Genomic DNA, 22,490 nt, shown 5'->3' on the forward strand with positions numbered 1-22,490 from the left:
ATTTCCTAAGTAAACTTAAGTAAGTGTAATAATATCCAAGATGAATAATTATTTACACCAACACATTCCATTCACCAGAAATAGAGGCTTCTAGATGAAGAGCACTAAACCTGCATAAAAAAATTCATAAGGTATTCTTATCCATCTCGAGGGAGCCGTATAGAAAACCATCCACCATTTTCACATCATCCAAAAATAATTTCTTAACAACCATATTTCTCTAGCCACATGCACATGCATCTCACACGACATCCAAAATCAAAACAATAAAACTCCCCAAAATAGAGTTGTATATCACCCCAAAACTAAAGAATCTCCTCAACTACCATAGAGGAGGTTAATTGCTATTGATATGCCTATTATTTTTATCAAACATTGTTGGGGCTTTATTAAATATTGAAGCATATGAAGATTTGAATAAACACCATGTTTAGACCCACAATGTCCTCTAATAACTTTCCACTCCCTAACATCTATAGGGAAATTAGATAGGAAAGATAGGTAGAAAATTTACAATTCAAGGCTAGAAAACAACAACTAAAATATAAAAATTTCCTTATAATACATTAATGTCAATTGTAAGTGCATTGTTCTAGGTAGCTTCATAACATTCTACATGTGCTTGATCACATCTCTTCATCTTCTCCAATAGGATTTTGTACCCTAGGCTAATCATTACCACCATCATACTGAAGATCAGAGGTCCATAAGGTGAGGTTATCTCTTAGTAGTTAAATGGTTAAAGAGTTATCTCTGAATGACTCTTCACTTAAGGTATCAACTTCTGCAATTGCATCATCAAAATTTTCCTTGGCTAGATGGCAAGTCCTTTCAGATGAATTCAATATCTCATAGTAGAAAAAAAATAAATTCAAGGCCAATCCAAGTCTAATTGGATGATTTGGAGGTAAATGAGTCTCAATAGTAGTAATTAGATGATTTGGAGGTAAATCAGTCTCAGCAGTGGTTGAAGCAGTCTAGTGTGCTTTCAAGAACAGATCAGAGCCGAATTATATTCAAACAAAGGATAAAAACATAGATAAAGTCTTAAATATGAAATTAACTACAACTAGTAATGTCCACCTATGATTAAGAGTTTGAACATTTCCCAACTTGGGCCAACTAAAACCAGGGAGATACCCGCAACATAAAAACTATAGTCTAATCCTAAGAATTCATCCAAAATTTCCTAGAAACCCCAACATTTAACTAAAATTGTTTTGAAAATTATCAAAAACAAAAAAACCTATCTTACACCATGGGGGCATGAGAGGTGGAAGAATTCGTAGCACCTAGGCCCAAGCCAGAAGGGAGCCCCACCAGATCAACACCGATATGACTAGAAACAAATTTCAACTTCCAATAGCTCTAGTCCAAGGTCCTCTGCTAACTCTTGAATCTTTGCCACCCATATGTTGATCCTCTCTTCTGAAGTGGATAAAAAAGCTCTGTCATTCTCCAAGTAGTGTTTGATCCATCCCTCTTGCTTAATCTTGGTGTGACAAAATAAATTCCAAAAAAAGTTTGCATTCTCCTTTATCCCAATTTTTTTTTCTTTAAATGGTTTCATGTTTTCTATATAAAGAATAGGGAAACATGGGGGACCTTTACCATTCCTAAGATCATCACCATATAATCTTTTGGAAGTAAAATGGTGAGATTATCATCTATGTTTATGATAACCCTACTCAAATCTCCCAACAATTTGGCTTTGAAAATAGTCTTGCAAAGTTTTTCCATTTTCTCTTTATATAAACCGGCCATGTGAAGAAGTGTTACCCAAAAAACTATCAGAATCTCCATGTTTACCTTGTATTTATGGTTTTCCCAAAAAAATTCATTGGCTAGGATCCTTTTAACTACCCAAATTATCAAGGGTGTGAGGCAAACTATGAACTTCCTGCAACAGTCTTTCATTTATTTTGCCAAAAATGGGCATTTTCTTTTTAAAAGCCATTAACCTAATAGGATAATCCATTCCTTTGCTCAATTCAAACCTTAATCCACTGCCTGTTAATACCACCTAGAGGTTTACCTTACAAACTTCTGTGAAATGATGAAGAGATAGTTGGGAAAAGGACAAATTGAGATAAAACTTGTGGAGGAAGCCACTTGAAGAAATAAATCGTACATATTTTTGTATCTAACTCGCTCATGCCAAAAAATTCTGCCAAACAATCCAAAAAATCCACTATCATATTCTCCAAATAAGATTTGATAGAATTTAAAAGCACCCCTTCCGCTAAATTTGGCCAATGCTTTGGATGAAAAGAAAACAACTAAACGCTACCTCCACCAAAATAGAAAATAGACTTCAATCCCAAAGAATATCATATGAATGTCTCCATCTCTAACATTCCCGACTTGTTTAATACTCTGATTACGACTCCAATTACCATTGATGGTGAAATGACTTTGGACAAACAACCTTTACTTTCTTTTTCTCATATTTTCGTTGGTCATTAAATGTGAAATGACCATCCTCATCTAAATACTATATCTTTCTGGAAGTTCAAAATCCAAGGGATTCAAATTTCAAAAGACCAATCCTACCATTTGGGAAACCCACCAAAACTACGTCTATATTTCACTGAATTGAATGAGATGACAAGCCTTTCTACTTCTCACCCGTTACTAAATTGATACTTTGACTTACCATTCAAAAACACATAAAATATACTCTACCAAATCTTTGAAATGATCTAAGGATCTCAGCAATTTAAATTCAAAATAAGAAAATCAAACCGTTTGAAAAGCCCTCCTATACTGTCCTTTCCTCCTCCACTGTCTTTGAAAGGTCTACCTCCAAACCTCATAAATTTGGAGAGAATAACATATAGTGCAATATTATTCATCTACTGCTAAAAAAGTTTCTAACTAAAAATTTGACAAGGCTTAATTAGATTAAATTCTTTTTGGTCAATTCTTCTACAAAATTCTTGATATCCATCCCAATATAATATATGGACTAGCCAAGAAATTCATTTATTTTGGGACCCCATTAATTTTGAATCATAACTACATCACTAGCTTGTTTATGATTTATTACATCTACCCTCAAGTTTGCCAATTGGTCAACTAAGCAATTCACTTCTCTGAAAATATGATTGATTGTTATTGCTTCAAAATACTTTAGGAGCTCTAAGGCCTTGCCTAAGAGAGAATTCAACCTCCAATTTGGGGTAATTTCTAATCTAAAAGTATTAATGATAATTATCGAATCCTCTTCAATTTTCACTCTTTTAATTCTCAATTCTGTGCATAATAAGAACTCTTCAATAGTTAGGGACATTTGGGCCTTCTTTTTCAACTTGTGGAATATTATCTGGATCCCCCCTAATTCTATTCAAAACTTCTGGTTCCAACAGAAGTGCCCTTATTACAACCATGCGATTGGTATTCTATGGAACTTATCCCTACCTCATATTGCTTGGGGTTTGTGGAAGGAAATAAATAATAGGGCTTTCAGAGATATGGAGTCCATTTCTCTTGTGGTGGTTATCAGAATAAGGAATTCTATTAAGGGAATTTTTCTTTATTAGTGTCCTGGTAGGAAATGTGATCCTCCTCTTGAGTCTAGCAAGGAGGAATGGGATACTATCAAGCAGTGGAAAATATGATGGAATAAATATATCCCTATTTATAAAATTAAACATACGAGAGAATGTTTCTTGGAATCCACCCCCTTCCGGGGTGGATCAAAATTAATATCAATGGGGTGGCCAAAGGAAATCTTGGGCCGACTGGTTGTGGGGGAGTGGCGAGGAGCCATTTGGGTTTGTTGGTCTCTGCGGTGGCGCCCCCTTTGGGCACCCAGACTAACCATTTCGCAGAGGCCAACACCACCTACATAGGACTACACATGGCAAGAAATGAGGGGTTCAAACGGGTGTGGCTGGAAAGTGACTCGCTTTTAACATTGTCAAATGCATTAAGGGATGTACGGTGCCTAGCTAGACTATTTCAAACTTAATCAAGGATTTCCTTGAAATGATAGCTGGCCTAGAGGATTTCAAGATCTCGCACATTTTTGGGGAAGGAAACAAACTGGTAGATCATTTGGCCAACTTGGCAGTGGGTAACGTGGTGGTTAAATGGTTGGAGAGGAAAGGAAATTTCTCGAAAAATCTATGCAACTTGGCAATAAATGATGTCAAGATCTTCAGCCTTTCCAATGAAATTTATGATGAAAGATTATGATAGGATGGGAGCCATTGGGGTGGTATTTCAAATTATTACCACCTCGAGAAGTTTTAGAACTTTCCATTTACCCTATTTCTGGTTTGTTTTCCTTTTGGTTTTTCTGGAGTCTTGTTGTCTGATTTGCTCGAGCTACAAAATGGGAGGTGAAAAGAATAGGTTTGAACCCACCACCTATGATAAGTGGTAGAAGAATAAGGAGGCTTGAAAGGAGATTTATGACAGTAGGATGGTGCTATTTTTTGAGAGACTACATGGTCATTTTGTCATTGTTACAGAAAGATTTGTTAAAGGATAGAATAAGGGTGTGTTGATTGCCTTTGGTGTGGAGTTTCAATTCGATGAAACCCTGGTTGCCACTATTACTGGTTTGGATATGAAAGGCAGGAAATTATGTAGAGACAGGAAGTTGGGTGAGGAGGCTATTGTTGCCTTTTATGATAAGAAAAAGGAATGGCAAAGGGTTACGAAAATGGTGGATGCTAGCTATAACAAGAAAGAGCTAATTTTCGTCTGGGCTGATATGGAAGAATTCATCATGAGGTACATCACCTTGGGTGGTAGATATGCTAGCATTTTCTTGCATCATTTTACTATCTTAAATCCTTTTCGGCATGGTAGATTTATTTCCATCCCCTTCTATTTGGTTTTGTCCTTGGAGAATAGTTTAGTTAAACATTTTGAAAACTAGGATAACCCTGGGGTGAACTCACAAAGGTGGTTCCCACTTTTTGGTACGTCCTGATTTTTGCTGAAATCATACATTTTTTAGAAAATATAATGATTTAAGCTTTAAGAGGTCCCATTTGAAGTAATTAATTGAAGAGAGTTAAATCAAAGGCTCTTAGATCAAAATTTCTTGGATAGAACCTCTCTACTTCTAAATCATACTTGCAATGGAGTCTCCTTTGCATCTATCAAATGTTGATAAAAAACCAATTTTACATTAGCTTCTAGGGGGTCAAATTAATTCATTTAATTTTTTTTTTTTAGGTATTTAGTCCTTATTATAAGCTTTCCAAATAGAATAACTTTTAATATATTTAATTTCATTAATAAATTTTTATTTAATTTCTTATGAATGTAGGTTTTTCACCAAACATGAACTTCTTTGTTCAATGCATTGGGAAAAATAATAAACTAATTCAAAAAAAATCTGAAAAATACTATACACTAGGTATTTGTGTTTTCTTTCTAAAAATAAAATAAAATTGAATTTTGATATATATAGAACAAGTTATGTGTTCAAACGTACACCTATATCCTAATTATAATTAGTCGAACTTCAAAACTTAATAAAATGAAAAATATTCACCATATCACTATCAAACCAATTGCATGCCCTGGGTATTGATGTTACAAACCAAAATTCAAAAGAATTAAGTTTTTATCATTTATAGAAAAAAATTATGCATTTTGGGATACACATCACTCTTAAAAATTGTTGTTTGCTGTAAAAATCTACTTTTTGAGGGAGATGGAAAAATCAATAAAATTTTATTCAAACAAATTTGAAAAAAACATATTTAGAATGTACAAACAAGATGCTAAAAATCACTAGTTTATATCATCTTCAAATTCTTAACAGTTTAAAATTTATAGGTGTTGGAAAGTGGAGGTTTTTTTCAAAATATTCATCTAAGTGTCAAAGTTGGTCAAAAAGTGGGAACTAGTATTGTGAATTCACCCCCTGTGATTCATGAAGGGGTTATCTTATTGATTATGGAATACACGTGGAAGCTCATGAAGTGAAACCCTCCCACAAGGATAAAACCCATATTTCCTCCTCTAACCCTAATGTGCAGTTGGTTTCTGAGACGGAGATGGATGAGGATGACAATGGTACTACCATGGATTGGCATGATATCAAGGACACAAAGGACCCTGAGTATAGAACAAAGAAATAAGGGGAGCTTATGGTGACTCTGAGAACTAACAGTAGCAGGAAAATCAATCCTCCAAGGTGGGTGACAAGTAAATTCAAATCTAGCAGCAGAAAAATGTAATACCTGGAGCCCCCCACCAAAAAGAAAATGAAATTAACCAAATCCGGTCAGTCCAAAGTCCTAGACCACGAGATTAGGTTGGATATCCCTATCAATGTGGATGATGAGAAATAGGGGTTTATGAATAAGGAAAATAAAGGCGAGAAAAAGGAGGAGATGGTGCTAGGAAATCTTCTTTTGGAGGCTACTAGAATTCAAGAGAACTGTTGGAAGTGGGTGGATAAGGAAATTGGATCCCTGAAAGATGGGATTAAAGGAGTTGTTGAGACTTTCACGGAATCGCCTAGCCCTAGTAAAACTGAGAAGATCATGAGCATGATCTAGAAAATTTCTCAGGATGTTGAAACTATGAAGGTTGACCATGAGCGCAAAATTGAGAAACTGGAAGAGGATGTGAATGACATCAAGGAAAACCTAAACAATCTGGTGGAAATTAGTAGGTAGACGATGAATAATAGTGTTGATGGTTTGGAAAAAAATAATTCCATGATGACTGATTATAGAACCAGGACCATCGTGAGTGACCCTCCCTTGGGGTAAAAGAAGAAAAAGAATGCCTCAGAGGGTGGTCAGAATGCTGTTGGTGGGAAGACTAGCTCGGGTCCTTGCACTAGAACTAGGAGCCGAAGCTAGGACTAGGGAACCTCCAAATTCATCATGGAGGATTTGGAGAAAATTAATAAGAGGATTATTCAAAAAAATACTGAATTGATGCACTCTCCTAGTTGAGTGCTTTGCCCTATATTTTGGTTCAGTTGTTTTGGTTTTTTGGTTTTCGGTCTATGTGGGCTTTGTCCCCTGTTTTGCTTAGTTTTACTGTCTGGTTGGCTTCTAGCCTTCGTCTATAATACTCTAGGTTTTAGGTCACTGTAAAACCTATTTATCATTATAAAAAACAACCCTTCAATAGCTGCTTGGAGTTCTATTATATTATTACTATTGACTTCAAAGTATTTAACTTGCTTAGCTATTACCAACCAAACTAATTTGAGAGGGATTCAAACACTTTGACCTCTAGCTTTCTTTTAAGAATCACCCCCCTTACCCACATATGGAGTCCAATTTTTAACCCAAACCAACTGCCTTTTATTTTGTAACCCCAACAAGAAAACTGAGACTCTTTTGAGCCAAAATTTGAAAGTCTATCCTTTTATTTCTTGTTTCTAATTCTTCCAAATAATGATAGTAATCCCCTTTCATTTTATACTAAGAACAATGAATACACAAACACCAGATATAGTAAACTAATGCATTATTATAATTAAATATTTTTAAGATCTAGCTTAGGTTTATCTAGTAACACACACACACACACACACACACACACACACACACACACACACACACACACACACACACACACACACACACACACACACACACACACATATAATTAGTTAAGATAATCATCTATATGATATTTATGAGTAATTAATAATTTTAAAATAATTATTATTAAAAATATATGAATAAATACAAAGAGTAATGGTACTTAAATCTAAATGAAAATATTAAAATCAAATATGAGTTGAGATCAGAAACATAATATGCTAGCCTATTATTTTCATTGGGGCTAGAATATTAATTTTTGCTATGTGCAAAGTTGCATTTACAATTGTAAAAATATCATGTTATTATATATTTGATTTTCTTATCAATAAAATTCTATAACTTGCATCAACTAATTTATATTTGGATCTTCTCTCTTCTTAGCATCTAAAGATTAGTTGTATTTAAGAAAACCATGGTAGGGATAACATCATGTTGTTACAAAATATATTGTCCAAGATCAACCCATAAAAATATGTCCAAAATATTCCTACAATTCTAATAAAACACATCTTATAATTCTTGTGTAGATCTAGATTCCTTTTACTAAATCAATTGGTATGTTTTTGATGAAAATAAGCCTAGTTTTGAAAGGACCTAAAAACCTTTTACATTAAGAGATATGACATTAAGCACAATAAGATAGATGAACAACCAAAAAAAGATAGCAACAAAATTAAAATAGACACAACCAACAACAAAGAGAAACCAAACTAGACAATAAAATAACTGGCTACTATAATGAGAAACCAAACCAATATTAGGTTGGTTTAGAGAAGTGGCCTAGAGATTTTTGGTTAATTTTAAAATTAAGATTCTTCTCCCCCAAACATATTTTATTGAGACAACAAGACTTTAAACAAACATCATTAGAATTTAGCATATGAGGGGTCCTCCTACTATACATTGTCTTCTCTACCATGCTAGTAATAGAAGAGTGATCTATCTTTCCCAAGAAAATTTGCTTATGATTGTCCAAAGAACTTCAAGGCTAAATCCTTATGCATCTTGGTAATGTTAGTCTCTAAAGGATATTTCCCCCTATTATCTATAAGATCATTAAATTGTGACCCTCACAATTTTCGACCACATTAGGGTCCTCACGCATGCGAAATTAAAATCCTAAGCTTGATTGGAGACCAGAGACTTGCTCGACCCCAAAAATTGCATCTCCTTTGCCCTCCACACTGCCCAAACTACATCCTATCCTAGAAAAAAGGGTAGGAAAGGGGTGTGGCACCCCTATCCTCCTAAGACAGGCGCCCTTATCCCCTACCCTATTTTGGGGCAAGACCCTCCAAATTTTTGCATTAAAGGTTGTGCACTGAGAAGGAAAACTCCTCCAACGTCGGTCTGTGATGAAAAATTAGATCAATAACCCTAATTGACAAGTATATAAGTTTCTATTGTCCTCTCATTGACATAAGTGGAACAAGTGATAAGGTTTGAATACATGAGATCAAGAATTCAAGAGAAATCAAGCATTCAAGCATCCCTTTGAAGCATTGGGCATCTTAAGTCTCCTTTCAAGGCTAGGTGCTGCATTCAAGTCAAGGATCCAACCACTGAAGAGGAGATTCATTCCAACTTTTTTGCAGAGGCAGAAAAACCCTTTTCGTTTCATGGATTTTTTGGAGGACCATGTACACTTTTGCCATGGTCCAGACATCTTTTTCTCAAATTTTTAGGGCGGCTTCATCTCAACATATTATTGCCAGATCCAGGTGCATAGTTTCATCCAACACTTCTATCTTGAGTTATAATAAGATCTTTGTCACTTTTTCACTTAGTCTTAATACACAATTCAATTCAATTCAATCCCATTCAAGAAGAGGGGATTGACTTACCATTCTCATATCACTCAGAATTCAATCTCCTTCTTTGGAGGTTGAATCTAGTGTATTTCCCCCCTCTTCTAATGTAATGCGTGAAAAGTGTTTGAAGGGAAATCCGAAGTGAAACTTTCATCTCTCCTCGGAGGGAAGAAAATTTTTCCTCTAGATCTCTCATTCACCCATTTTTCCCAACATTACAGTATCCACTAATTGTTCACCCTTGCTAGGGAAAGACTACATAGTAGAAGGCATTTAATACTTTTACCTCCAAATGGATTGGGTATTCTTATTGACCTTGCAAGTAGTATGATCCACTAGACCACATTGGTTATAAATTATCAATGAACATTCAAATTCAACAACCTGGACCCATTTTCATACATAGAAGAAAGGGTGAGTTGAGAAGGGAGCACCTTATTATTCTCCATTAAAACACAAAATATCAAACACAATAGATACTTCATGAATTTAGTGATAGGGTTAATAGCATATAATTGCCCAAAGGCGCTGGCATAGACATAAGGATCTTTTTAGTATGAAACTCTATGGTAGACCCAGTAATCAAACCCAAATTGGGAACTTGAAGTCATTCACAAATTGAAACTAGGGGACCATTTAAAAATTTAAATTTTTTTTTAAATAAAAATATTTGATAATAAAATTATATCTTAATGATAAAATTAAGTATGATAAATATGTCAATTCTCTTTTAAAACAATAAAAAAAAAGGTTATAGCTTTTCTTTCATTTTCTTTTTGTTGTTTTTTTCCTTGTTGTTGGTTTTGTGTTGGCCCTTTGTTAAATGGTTTCCGATCCTTTCAAAACCTATTTGTTTCGCAATCAAAAAAATTTCTTTCATTTTCAGAGCATTTATTTGTCAATGTAACAAAATGATAGAGAATAGTTATGAAACTATGTTGGCATCATTCTTAAGGATTAATGGTAGATGCTTTGTTTAATGGTACAATAGTGAAGTATGTCACTTTATATGTGAGGTTTACTATAAATTTTTTATAATTAGACTTTACAAGGATCTCCTGTTATGATTCATTTACATAAATTTTGTGTCACTCTAATTGACTCATATGAGCATCACTTAGATGCAATAATTGTTAAGTGAACCATTTATGTTTCAAGAGACATGAGTTGTTGTGAACTAATACTCATGAATTGTGAGTCCATAATATTGACTACAAAACATTACATATAACACTACAAAAATCTCTGATTATTATGCTTAAGTATGTTGAATAAATGATGTTATCTAGAATCCAAATCTGTTATTGTTACATTATTAATAGATGGGTAGATCACGCGAGTTGGTGATGAATCAGTTGAAGTTATGATTGTAGTTCTATATGTTGATGTAGATATAGGCAATGAAACATCTTCTTCTACAACATTGATATAAGCAGGATTTGTGGGATTTTGTATTGCTGAAGAGTTCAAAAGCATTGCATGCACACTAGTCATTGGTGGTCGAACTAATGCATCTTCTTGTGTACACAAAAGACCCACATGAATACATCTTAAAACTTGTTCACTAGAGAAGCTTTCTATCATTTCTTTGTCAATCACATCCATAATATTTCCTCGCTTGTAAGATCTCCACACCTACACAAGAATGATGGATACTCATTTTGATTAGACATAAAACTTTGGGAAACAAACTATATAAATATATCTTACTTTTATCTTACCCATTCTATCAAGCTTTGAAATTCTTGTGACAATCTTTTGTCAATATTCTTTCTTCCACATATAATTTCCAAAATGACAACCCCAAAGCTATACACATCGACTTTAGAGGATAGTTGTCCTAACATAACATATTCTGGTGCCATATAACCACTGCATAAACATTAACAAAATTATTATACCATCATATTTATTGTTTTTTACCCTAACAAATGTTTAAAATATGAAAAATCTCAAAATCTAAAACTAGGGCTAACGTTTCATAGGAAAAGCTATTGCATCTTATTAATTTATAAGATATTTTAGATGTATGGAATTTAGAAATAAATGTATGTGAGGCAATAGTTAGATTCTTACAATGTTCCAACAAGCCTTGTCTCAACATGACTCTCATCTTGATGAATTAATCTTGCTAAACCAAAATCTGATATCTTTGGCTCCAGTTTCTCATCAAGCAAAATATTGCTTGTTTTGATATCCCGATGGATAATTCGTAGATGAGAATCTTGATGCAAATATAGAAGCCCACGGGCTACTCCAAGTATGATATTCAAACGCTTAGGCCAATCAAGCTCTTTGCTTCGTTGCGGATCTATATCCATACAAGTAAATTACTTCTATTTAGAACAAAACAGTTATTATATGACTCATTTTAAACTCAGGCGGATCAAACTTACGAAATAGCATTTTGTCAAGGCTCTTATTAGCCAAGAGCTCGTAAACAAGTAGCCGTTCTGATCCCTCTGCGCAGCATCCAAGTAGCTTCACAAGGTTACGATGTTGAATTTTAGCTACCAGCTTAACCTCGTTTAGAAACTGCTCTTTTCCTTGCAATGATTGTACGGAGAGTTTCTTTACTGCAATTTGTACTCCATTTGGCATTGTACCCTGGCATTAAAGAAAACAAATAAATCTATAATGAATTCCATAACCCTAAACAGCATCAGACTATAAATGTATAGTGAATTCCAAAACTCTAAATTGAGTTAAATACTGCTTCAAACTTGTTTTTGATACATTAATCCAGGGAAAAGTGCTCTCCCCCGGTTATAAGATAAACATGAAGATCAAGGCATAGACTTCCAGCACAAAGAAAAGAAAACGACTACATGAAAGGAGAAGGAAGCATAATAGCTGGACCGCCAAATTGCCCAGAATAAGCCATAACACAGAAATAGGACGAGGGCTAATTATCACAGGTAGAAGCTGCAAAGAAAAGGATCCCCATCTGAAACATAAAATAAACAGAGATAATCAAGAGTAGAAATCCCCATCTGAAACATAAATAGAGTGTAGGTCACTAGGGCACCAAATTATAAGGTACCAGTCAACCCCGAACCACAGAAAAGCCCTAATTGTGAGCAGAAGAATGAAACAAAAAACTTATCCCAACTTGTTACACAGAGAATAGCAGAGATTATTTATGGTGAGAAAACTAGTCAATAGTCAACAGATAAATCAACCCTTCCCAGTGAAGAGGATTATCAGAGATTAGGCTCCTCCCATTAAATAGAGAATTGGGAACAAGATAAGGAAGAAAATCAGCAGAAACTAAACATATTTGAGAAGCCAATCTGGCAGATAAACATATGAGTAAATGTTTGAACAATTATATGTAAAACAATGGGAGTGTTGATAAGTATTTTTATTTATGAGTGAAAATTATGAACTGTGGACGGATCTGTTCGCAATATCAAAATAAAATAAAATTAAAATTAAAATAGAATCTCCGAGTTGTATGGCACTCATTGCATTTTTTCATTCATAATTATTGTGAGATAATATGTAATCCTAGGTATTTTACTAAAAAAATATAAATTAATTAGTGAAACACGCGAAAGACTGCCTTAGTAACCATGCTCAATTTAATAGTATATTAAATATTCCTGAACCAAGTAAGAAAACACAGGTCGGTTAGGGTCATGTTACCTTGTATACAGAGCCAAATCCTCCCTCTCCAAGCTTGTTATCTTCATGGAAACTTCTAGTTGCAGTTTTGATATTTTCCAAATTAAAAAGTATCACATGCTTCTGGTCTATCTCTATATCAAGATTCGCTGGACAAGTAATGCACGAGGTGAAAAAAGAAAATACAAATTTGTATTTAACCAGAAAGATTTTTGTTCTGGCCACAATTTGATCATAATGAAGGGAAAAGTTCTTATTTTGTCCTAATTAATGCTCTTCACAATCAATGACTTTTGTTGATAGTAGAAATTTACGATAAAATTCAATAAAATTTGTCCCCAAAAATACCTCTCCTTAAGTGGGCTGCCATCCATAATCGTGCAGACTTGAATTTTCTCCGGACTGCATATAGGCAGAACAGTAACATCGCCAACAAGCCGCCGGCGACACCCAAAACTATACCTATTTTGTTTGGAGACTTCTCTGCACAGAGATTAATTTGAGCCGTTAGTAATGTAAACTGGTAAGTATGTTAACTTCGCAAACCTATTTTGGTTATGTAAAGGATATCAAGGAACTCTTAAATATGTCAACACTTTCTTCTTCTATGGAATTCTATAAGGAATAATTGAAATTAGCCTACAGGGAAATTGAAATGCATATTACTCGCTGTTGGAAGTGATAACAGTGGCTGCTGAGGGGCAGGATTAAAGAAACGGGAAGGTTCGTATCGAGCAAAGCAACTTCCGGACCAGGTCGATCCTCCAATTAAAGTTTTATTGCCCCCAAAGGTCAGAGATAACAGAGTACTAATTGCATTTGTTAAGCACTTTTTGCAGTCATCAACAGAAGTTAAATCCCTAAAACACCGAACCAGACCGTGTAAGGGATAATTTGTGGAGGTGACCGTATATATAGAAGAGTATCGAATTGGGGATTGAAGGGCGCCATCTGACAGATTTTTGAAAAGATCTGTAACTGTAGTACGAAACACATCAGGCTTATAGGTGATCTCAACCGCACTGTAAATTGACGTTGTTTCTATATCTAGTTTCCCAAAGAAGGAATAGTTGTCGTAGCGTATGAAGCACATGTCCCGCAAAAGATTAGCGCCTGTGGCATTTCGACACTTCTGGCGAGTTAGGTTTGCTATTTCTTGCGAACATTTGAAGCATTCCTCCACGGTTGCGCTTCCAAAACATTGGACGAGACCATAAACTCTGTCTGGATTTTGTCCGTACGCAGATATATTGAAACCATTTGATGATGCTATATTGTTCACAAGATTATTAAGAAGCATGTTCAAATTACTCTGGAATTTAGTGCTGGTATTGCTATTGCTATCGCATACTTGCGCTGCGTTGCGAACAATACATAATAAGAGCACAACACAAAACAAATGTGAATAGGCGATCTGCATGTTGTTTACGCTTTCAGAATTGTTTCAGAAACCAGGGTTTTTAAAGTAGCTAACGGGAAGGTACTATTTCATTGATTTCTTCATTTTTTAAGATGAAAGAGATGTCAGATATGGGGTCACGCGGAGTTTACTCAGTCCGCATATTTGACTCAAATTTCAAGGAAAGAAAAGAAAAGTCTTCGACCTCAAAAGTATTCGTGTTTGGTAAAGAGGGCTTCCCGCGTCATAGCCTGGCATCCTGTTGCAGCAATGTCTACCCAGTCCTTACAATGTACCGTTGGCATGCATTTATATATATATATAACATGTAATGTATGGATAATATGTATTGTATCCATAGGATGTGGTAAACGTTGATATGCAGTTATATGTATGTGTAACATGTAATGTATGTATAACACATATTGTATGCATAAGATGTTGGTGCATCGTAGACGTTACCGAGATATACAAACTCAGATTTAATTCAACGCGTATACAGTAGCAATTGGTGGTCCGTCTAGTGGGTGCTGGTAAGTATTATTTTCAAGTGCAAATTGTCAAGTCTAGCATTTGTGACTTTCACATTAAATTTTAGATGTCTTTCATAGTCAACATTATGAATGTAAGTAGTAGTTGGTAGTCTGTCTAGTGGGTGTTGGTAAGTATTAATTTCTACCAACAGACAAGTGCAAATTGTCAAGTCTAGCATTTATGACAGAAACTCACACACCAAATTTTAGATGTTTTTCATGGTCAACATTATGAATGTAGGCTTAGATTTAATTCAACGCTAGTCAGTAGCAATTGGTAGTCCGTCCAGTGGGTGTTGGTAAGTATTAATTTTTACCACCAGACAAGTGCAAATTGTCAAGTCTAGCATTTATGATAGAAACTTTCACACCAAATTTTAGATGTCTTTCATAGTCAACTTTATGAATGTAGGCTCAGATTTAATTCAATGCATAGTCAGTAGCAATTGGTAGTTCGTCTAGTGGGTGTTGGTAAGTATAAATTTCTACCACCAAACAAGTGCGAATTGTCAAGCCTAACATTTATGATAGAAGCTTCCACACCAAATTCTAGATGTCTCTCATAGTCAACATTCTATCTGTTCAGATATAAGATAATGTGGATCTTACATCCTCACATCTGGATTTCAGATCTCTGGTAGAATAATGGTGGAATGTCCCTATCAATGGCACCCCCTTGTATCGAGATACCCAAAAACTTAAAATTATAAGGGAGAATGTAAAACGATGGAATCAACACTCCTTTGGAAACATATTTGAACATGAAAAAACAATTACAGCCAACCTTGAGGTTATTCGAAAAAAAGTAGAATGAATGCAGCTAGGAGATTTTGCTAAGAGAGTAATGGTTTATATTAAATAAAAAGAAGAGGTTTTTAGGAAACAAAAATCTAGAATACAATGGCTCACGGAAGGAAATAAAAACACCATTTTTTTCCACCAATCTACCATGAAGCATAAGACCAAGAACAATATAAGAAAGCTTTAGAAAAAGGATGGCTCGATCATAGAAGATGAGGAAGATATGGCAAAAATATTTGTCAACTTCTTGAGCATAAATAACTCTAATAGCCAAAGGAATTTTGAAAACCCTTGTGGCTTGCTTGAGGTGATCTCAAAAGTTATTACTAAGGGGGGCTTGTCTTTGCTAAATGCTAAGGTGACCCTTGAAGAGGTTAGAGATGCGGCTTTCTCCTTTAGATCTTACAAGGCGCTAGGTCTTGATGGGTTCCCCCCAATTTTCTTCCAGGACAATTGGGATGTCATTAGAATGGACATCTTTTATGCAGTTAAGGACTTCTTTAGGTATGGTAAACTCCTCAACCAAGTTAATTCAAATTTCATTGCTTTAGTTCCTAAAAATGATAATGTTGTGTTTACTAAAGACTATAGGCCTATTTTCCTATGTAATACTTTGTATAAAATCACTTCGAAGGTAATGGTAAATAGGTTCAAACCTATGCTTGACAAAATGATCTCAGTCAACCAAAAATGCTTTGTTAAGGGGAGACACATTAGGGATGCAATTATAATTGCTCATGAACTAGTTCACTCAATGGACAATAGCAAATTGCCATGCATGGCCTTCAAATTAGACATCTCAAAAGCCTATGATAGAGTTTCATGGAACTTACTTATTGAAGTTTTAAGGAAGTTTGGGTTTGAAGGTAGATTCCTAAATATGATAGCTCGGTGTGTTACCACCCTTAAGTTCTCTGTTTTAATTAATGGTTCCTTGAGTGGATACTTTACATGAGGAAGAGGCCTTCACCAGGGCGACCCTCGATCTCTATACCTGTTCATAATTGTTGATGAGGTCCTTGAAAGGAATATAGAAAAACTTAAAAGAAGAGGTTGTCTAAGAGGTGTGAAAGTTGCTTCTACTATGGACTCTATATCTCATCAACAGTTTATTGATGATACCATCATCTTTGGGGAATCTTATATCTCAAAAGCCAGATGTTGGAAGGAGACTCTGGATAGCTATGCAAATATTTTAGGTCCACATGTTAATTATGAGAAGAGTAAGATATTCTTTATGAATGTCTGCGATAAACTTTAGGCTAAAATCACAAAAGTATTGGCTTGCTAGACTACTACTCTGTTGGATTCTTACCATGGATTACCCCTTATTGCTAAATCCCCATCTGCCATGTTTTGGAATGGAATCATTGAGAGATTTTAGGATAAATTAGTAGGATGGAAAGCAAAATTGCTAAGCTTGGTGAGGAAAATTCAGTTGGTTAAATTTTGCCTCCAAAATATTCCAATTTACTACCTCTCACTATTAAAGATGTCAAGGTTTGTTGTAGATAGGATCGAAAAGATTCAAAAAATATTCCCATGGACAAGAACCGAGGATTAAACTACACTCCCCCTAGTTTCCTAGGAGAGAGGACTTGGCATTAGAAAGATAAAATCCTTTAATTGGGCCTTAATCTCCAAAATTGGGTGGCAGTTGATCTAAGGTAAGAAAGATTGGACAAATATTATAAGAGAAAAATACCTGGGTAATGCTAGAAGATACTATTTCCTCAAAGAGAATGAGTTACCATTGGGATCATGCATTTGGAGCAATGTTTCTAAAACCAAATCAATTCTAAGGAAAGAGGGAAAAGGTTGGTTGGGAATGGTAGGAGTACTAGTTTCTAAGAGGATGTGTGGACTAAGGACAATGCCCTCTCAAAAATATCTCAATTCAAAAAAATAAAGAAGATCCTCATCAACAATTGTGGTAAATATGTTCATGATTATATCATATGGCAAGGAGATAAGGCTATCTAAAAAACCTTGGAAGACTTGGTGTTTGTTAAAGGGGATATCCCGACACACCTCTATGACCAAATGGTTAAAGAGGCTCAATCTTTGAATAGCTATTCAGGTGATTGTTCCTTTTTCTCTCCTCAAATGGATTTGGAGGCTAAACCCCTTGGGAGCTTTCTCAGTTTGTTCAACCTTCCATGATATTGTTGGAGACCCAATGGAGAACTATTGCTGAAAAAATATTTGGATTAAAGGCCTCTTACCCAAAGTTAACTGTTTTCGGCGGGCTACTGCTCATGGAATAATTTTGACAATTGATAATATAAATAGAAGAGGGCTCTCCTTGGTAAATAGGTGTGTCTTATGCTATAAATATTTGGAAAGCATCAACCACTTAATTTTGCACTGTCAATTTGCTAGAGAAATTTGGGAGGAGCGGCTTGGAGATCTAAGGTTCTACTGGACCCTTTTGGAGAACCTGAAAAAACTTATTGAGAAATGACCCCTTAGCTCTTACACTGACCCTATTACCAAAAATATATGGCTCTAAATTCCACCTTTTATGGCTTGGAATATATGGAAGGAAAGATATAATAGGGTGTTCAAGAACGAGGCAAGATGCAACAAGGTGTTATTTCAAATCATAAAGTAGCAAGTGGAGGAGAACATTAATGTCATAAGTTTACTGGACCTAAGATTAAAGAAGAAGTGGGGAGTAAACCATAGCCTTTTAAGGGTGGATTGGAACAAGATGATCATGAGAGAAAATTGTATGTGGATCCTTCCGGAGGATGGCTAGCTAAAATGTAATTTTGATGGTTGTTCAAAAGGGAACCCAGGTTTATCTAGGGGAGGTGTCATTATAAGAGACTGCATGAGACATATGATAGAAGGATATTGTGCAAATTTGGGAAGACGATTGAATAATAGGGTTGAAGCATTGGCAACGTGGTAGGGTCTCATTTGACTTCATCATCATAAAGGCAAGAATGTGGTTCTGGAAGGCAACTTGAAACTTGTGGTGAACTACCTAAATGATACTATAAAATCCCCATGGGAGATAAAAAGTATTATAGAAAATGTAAAAGGCTATTGGGCGCCTTTAGCAAAGTGAAAATCCAGCACACTTACAGAGAAGGTAACTGTGCGGCGGATGAAGAAGCGAATCAAGGTTTGACAAAAAAAGAGTGGTAACATTTTAATTATGTAGAGAGCTTGACAGGTCTAAAAAATATCCTAGCCATGGAATGGGTTAAACCCTTCATGGGAGACTTGATTAATTATTTGAAACATAGAGGTGTTTAGGCTACTTCCTTCTAATCTCATTAAATGCATGCAATGAACTTTCACATTCAAATTTCCCACTCGATGACTTATTGGAAGATGACTAGGACGCTGACAAGATGGATGATTGGGGTGATGTCCAAGATGCCCAGTAGGAAAGCCAATGAATTGAAAGCTATTAACTCAAATGGTATAGTTGGATGTGCGATGCTTTCTTCATCTTACTTTGCTTTAATAAATAAAGGTGGTGATATCATTAGATGGAAAGGTGACAGACTTGCCTTTCAAGAAGGATTAATTTCCCATAATGTGAATGGTACGTTCATTCATGTGGACAATGAAATCTACTAAGCCAAAAAATCATTTCAATAGGATATGTTTTAATGAATAACGTAGACTCTAAAAGTAATATTTTATTTATCAGTCGCTTTCACATTCTTTGGGTTTTCTCTATAAAGAATCACATAGATATGGGGGGCCCTTTGAAGATAATGGAGTTGAAGAGCTGCAAAGAACTATAGAAGAATGAAGAGGTGTGGGAACTCTTTATTCGCCCTGGCATGACACCCTTCTTCCTGGCTATGAAGGGTTACAATAGAGCCCTTTCTGCGAGGTTCTAAAATTCATTGCAATGGAGAAGTTTATATTGGAAGTATCTCCTTTCTAGTCTCGTCAGAGCTTATTATAGAGGTTATCGGGTTGAGGAATGAAGGGGAAAAAGTGGAAAGATGAAGCTGCGGAAACTATAAAACCTACGAGAAGAAGTTCTTTGAGAAAGGAGAGGGTTCGATGGTGGTCGGAAATGGGTATGGCCACCCTGTTCTCCCTAAAACCTACCCTATAGTTAGCTACTTTGTCATGAAATATTTCACAGTTGAGGGTCGCTATACATCAGTGAATGGTTATCATTTCTCTATTTTGAATCATATTAGGCATGGGGATAGGATAAAATTACCCTATTTTTTTGTCACATCTCTAGAGTCTAGCATTGCTAATGGAGCAAATCCTCGTCTACATCAAGCTATAATCTATGTCATGTATAAGTATGCTTTTGCTCACTCCCCATATTGTGGTCTTTTGATTTCTTGCCTAGTAATGTTGAGCCTAAGGAATAAACTCGTGGGTCCTCAAAAAACATTTAGCTAATTGAAACTATACCGCTGTGCTCGCCTGATAGTAATCCTTCAGCTAAATATAAAGGAAAGAACCCTCGAGCTAAACAGGGGATTGAATCTCTTGAGGTTTCCCTGCTAATAATTAACCCAGACAAAAGAAAAATGGAAACACCCAAATATAGTCCTACCAAAGCTAGAAAGGGTGAGAAAGACTCTTCTAGGAAAAGTATCACCATTGACCTGGACATGCAAGACTTCAACAAAGAAGATGATAGAATAAAAGAAAAAGAGAAGAAAGAGAGTAGTTCTAGAGAAATAAGATCTGTGAGGTTGTTGTCAAAGGACAAGAAGGTTCAAATTGAACGTAAAGTGACTACCTTTGATCTGGAGTAGGATTTTAACCTTGAGGAGGTAGAAGATTCCTCCAATAACGACATAGAGAATGAAGAGTATCAAGTCGAGGAAGAAGAACAAAAGGACAATTATAAGGAAGAGATAGAAGCAAGAACTAATTTCTTTGAATATTTGGAAGATTCTGAACTGGCCTCCCCACCTCTTAATTCTCAAGAGGACATTGGAATGGTCCCTTGTTCTTAGGATCGACCACTTGAAAAAGGATGATAATAAGAACATGTGTAGAGAGATAATGGGCTCCAGAAAAGGGTCCTAAACCAAGAACTAAGAATGGGTGACTATAGGTAGCGTTTTGAACAAATGGGTGATTCCCTCTGCTCATTGTGTGCCATTACAAATGGTATCATGAGGAAGGTGGCAATGGGGTTTGTTTCAGGGAAAAGTCGGATGAAAAAGAAGACTAGGAAGGTATTGAAGGAAGTAAAACTGGATGATGACAACAAGGAGAAGGATACCGCTCTGGGGGAGATGTAGACTAATCAAGTGAATAGGCTGGAGTGCAACTGGAGGATGATCAAATATGATTAAAAAGATAAGTTTTTGTTTACATTTTTTGGTTAATACTGCTATAGTTAGTGGTAGTTACTATGATCATTTGGATAGGAAGAGGCCTCTGAGCCATATGAATTGTACTTTTATTAATGTTGACTACTCTGTTAAGATAGTTAGTATTTTATATTGTCTAAATACTTTATGATGGGAAGATGGTGGTTAAATAAGAATAGTATTTTTAGTTATACAGACATGATAATTTTTTACTATTTCTAAGAGTAGTTTGTAGGTTCCTTGGCTGGCTATTTGATTCCAGACCTTTAGTGCTGCTCTCTATTTTTTTTTTTGTTCTAAGATTTAGGGCCTTCTCATTGCTAATATAATAAAAAATATTCTGAATGTTTCCAATATTCATCATTCCTTATCTTCTTAACTACCATTTAGAGAAATGCATCAATGTTACCTATCTCTCCAAAGTTATAAATGGAATGAAATAGAAGTGCTACTTACTCTTTCAACAGAGATGAGTCTAGCCCCACAGAACTGTAAAAATTCTGAAGAAAGATTGTAGTGAGTTCATGACTATGAGGAGAAGCTCAGTCAAGGTGCTTGTATGAAGAGTTGAAGCTCTGTCAAAATTCTATTAAATATAATGTTATTTTAAGCAAAATAAATTATGATTTTTCTACGTTATTTCTCCTCTCTCTTTCCTACAAGTGGTATCAGAGCTCATGATTAAGTGAGGGTTGAATTAAGGATAGCTATGAAAAAGGAGATCATTTGGAGCTGTCACCATTTGTGACAAACATTGATAGATTACAAAGGATCGAGGATATATCACAGTTAGTCATCATAGAAGAAGGAAGAAAAGGGGCGTTGAATTACAGGAGGTATTGTGCCTTATTAAGTTTGATGTCATTAGTGGAAAAGACCATTTGAGCATCATAGATCGTAGATTGTTAAAAATAAATTAATAAGAGGATTGTGTTGATAAGTGATGCTGCTCTAGCATGCAGCTCCATGCAACTCCAGTTTGGACATGAAGCTATCCATTCATCACCATGCATAAGCTATTTTTAGTTAATAGTTTTTTTGTTTATTCATGCAAATAAAACATGTACTCCAGCATGCATGAATCCTTAGGACTATTTTTAGTTTTGCTTTTTGCATGAGTTTGTTTTTAGTAAATAAAGCATGTTGTGCATGCACTTATTGTATTCTTAATTAGGGAGTAGTTTTCTTTTTTTAGTTTGAGAGCCTTAGTAGCTTTCCATGCAAAGCTAGGAATATATTTAGAACTGCAGTTATTATTTATTCTTCTAGATTGCAAATTCTTTATATATACAGCCTCTATGTAATTTTTTAATTAAGCTTCATTAAAGATATTGGTGTTTTCTTCTTTTTGTTGTTATTGTTTGCTAATCAGTTGGTTCAGAGAGGATAGGTCAGGTTCAAAATTCTACAAGTGGTATCAGAGCAGGTAAAATTGTTTTGGGTTAAAGTTTTATTGTTGG

At 35.2% G+C, this 22,490-nt stretch overlaps 1 protein-coding gene across 1 annotated transcript; it reads right to left on the reverse strand.

Moving 5' to 3' along the window:
- Nucleotides 1-10,577: 10,577 nt before the first annotated feature.
- On the reverse strand, nucleotides 10,578-14,616 carry LOC131051517 (cysteine-rich receptor-like protein kinase 44). Its single transcript, XM_057986083.2, has 7 exons — nucleotides 13,643-14,616; nucleotides 13,325-13,459; nucleotides 12,998-13,125; nucleotides 11,746-11,956; nucleotides 11,426-11,660; nucleotides 11,071-11,221; nucleotides 10,578-10,984 (listed from the first exon to the last, which is right to left on the reverse strand). The coding sequence occupies exons 1-7, from the start codon at nucleotides 14,394-14,396 to the stop codon at nucleotides 10,631-10,633; spliced, it is 1,968 nt and encodes a 655-aa protein (XP_057842066.2). The 5' UTR covers nucleotides 14,397-14,616; the 3' UTR covers nucleotides 10,578-10,630.
- Nucleotides 14,617-22,490: the final 7,874 nt, after the last annotated feature.

The sequence above is a fragment of the Cryptomeria japonica genome, chromosome 11 (genome assembly GCF_030272615.1).
Source record: "Cryptomeria japonica chromosome 11, Sugi_1.0, whole genome shotgun sequence".
NCBI classification, from domain to species: Eukaryota; Viridiplantae; Streptophyta; class Pinopsida; order Cupressales; family Cupressaceae; genus Cryptomeria; species Cryptomeria japonica.

Coding starts and splice junctions, on each gene's coding strand:
- LOC131051517 (XM_057986083.2), bottom strand. CDS start 14,396: ATGCAGATCGCCTATTCACATTTGTTTTGTGTTGTGCTCTTATTATGT. Junction 13,126..13,324: donor GGCAGCCCACTTAAGGAGAG/GTATTTTTGGGG, acceptor TTACTTGTCCAG/CGAATCTTGATATAGAGATA. Junction 11,957..12,997: donor GATTTGGCTCTGTATACAAG/GTAACATGACCC, acceptor CTTTAATGCCAG/GGTACAATGCCAAATGGAGT.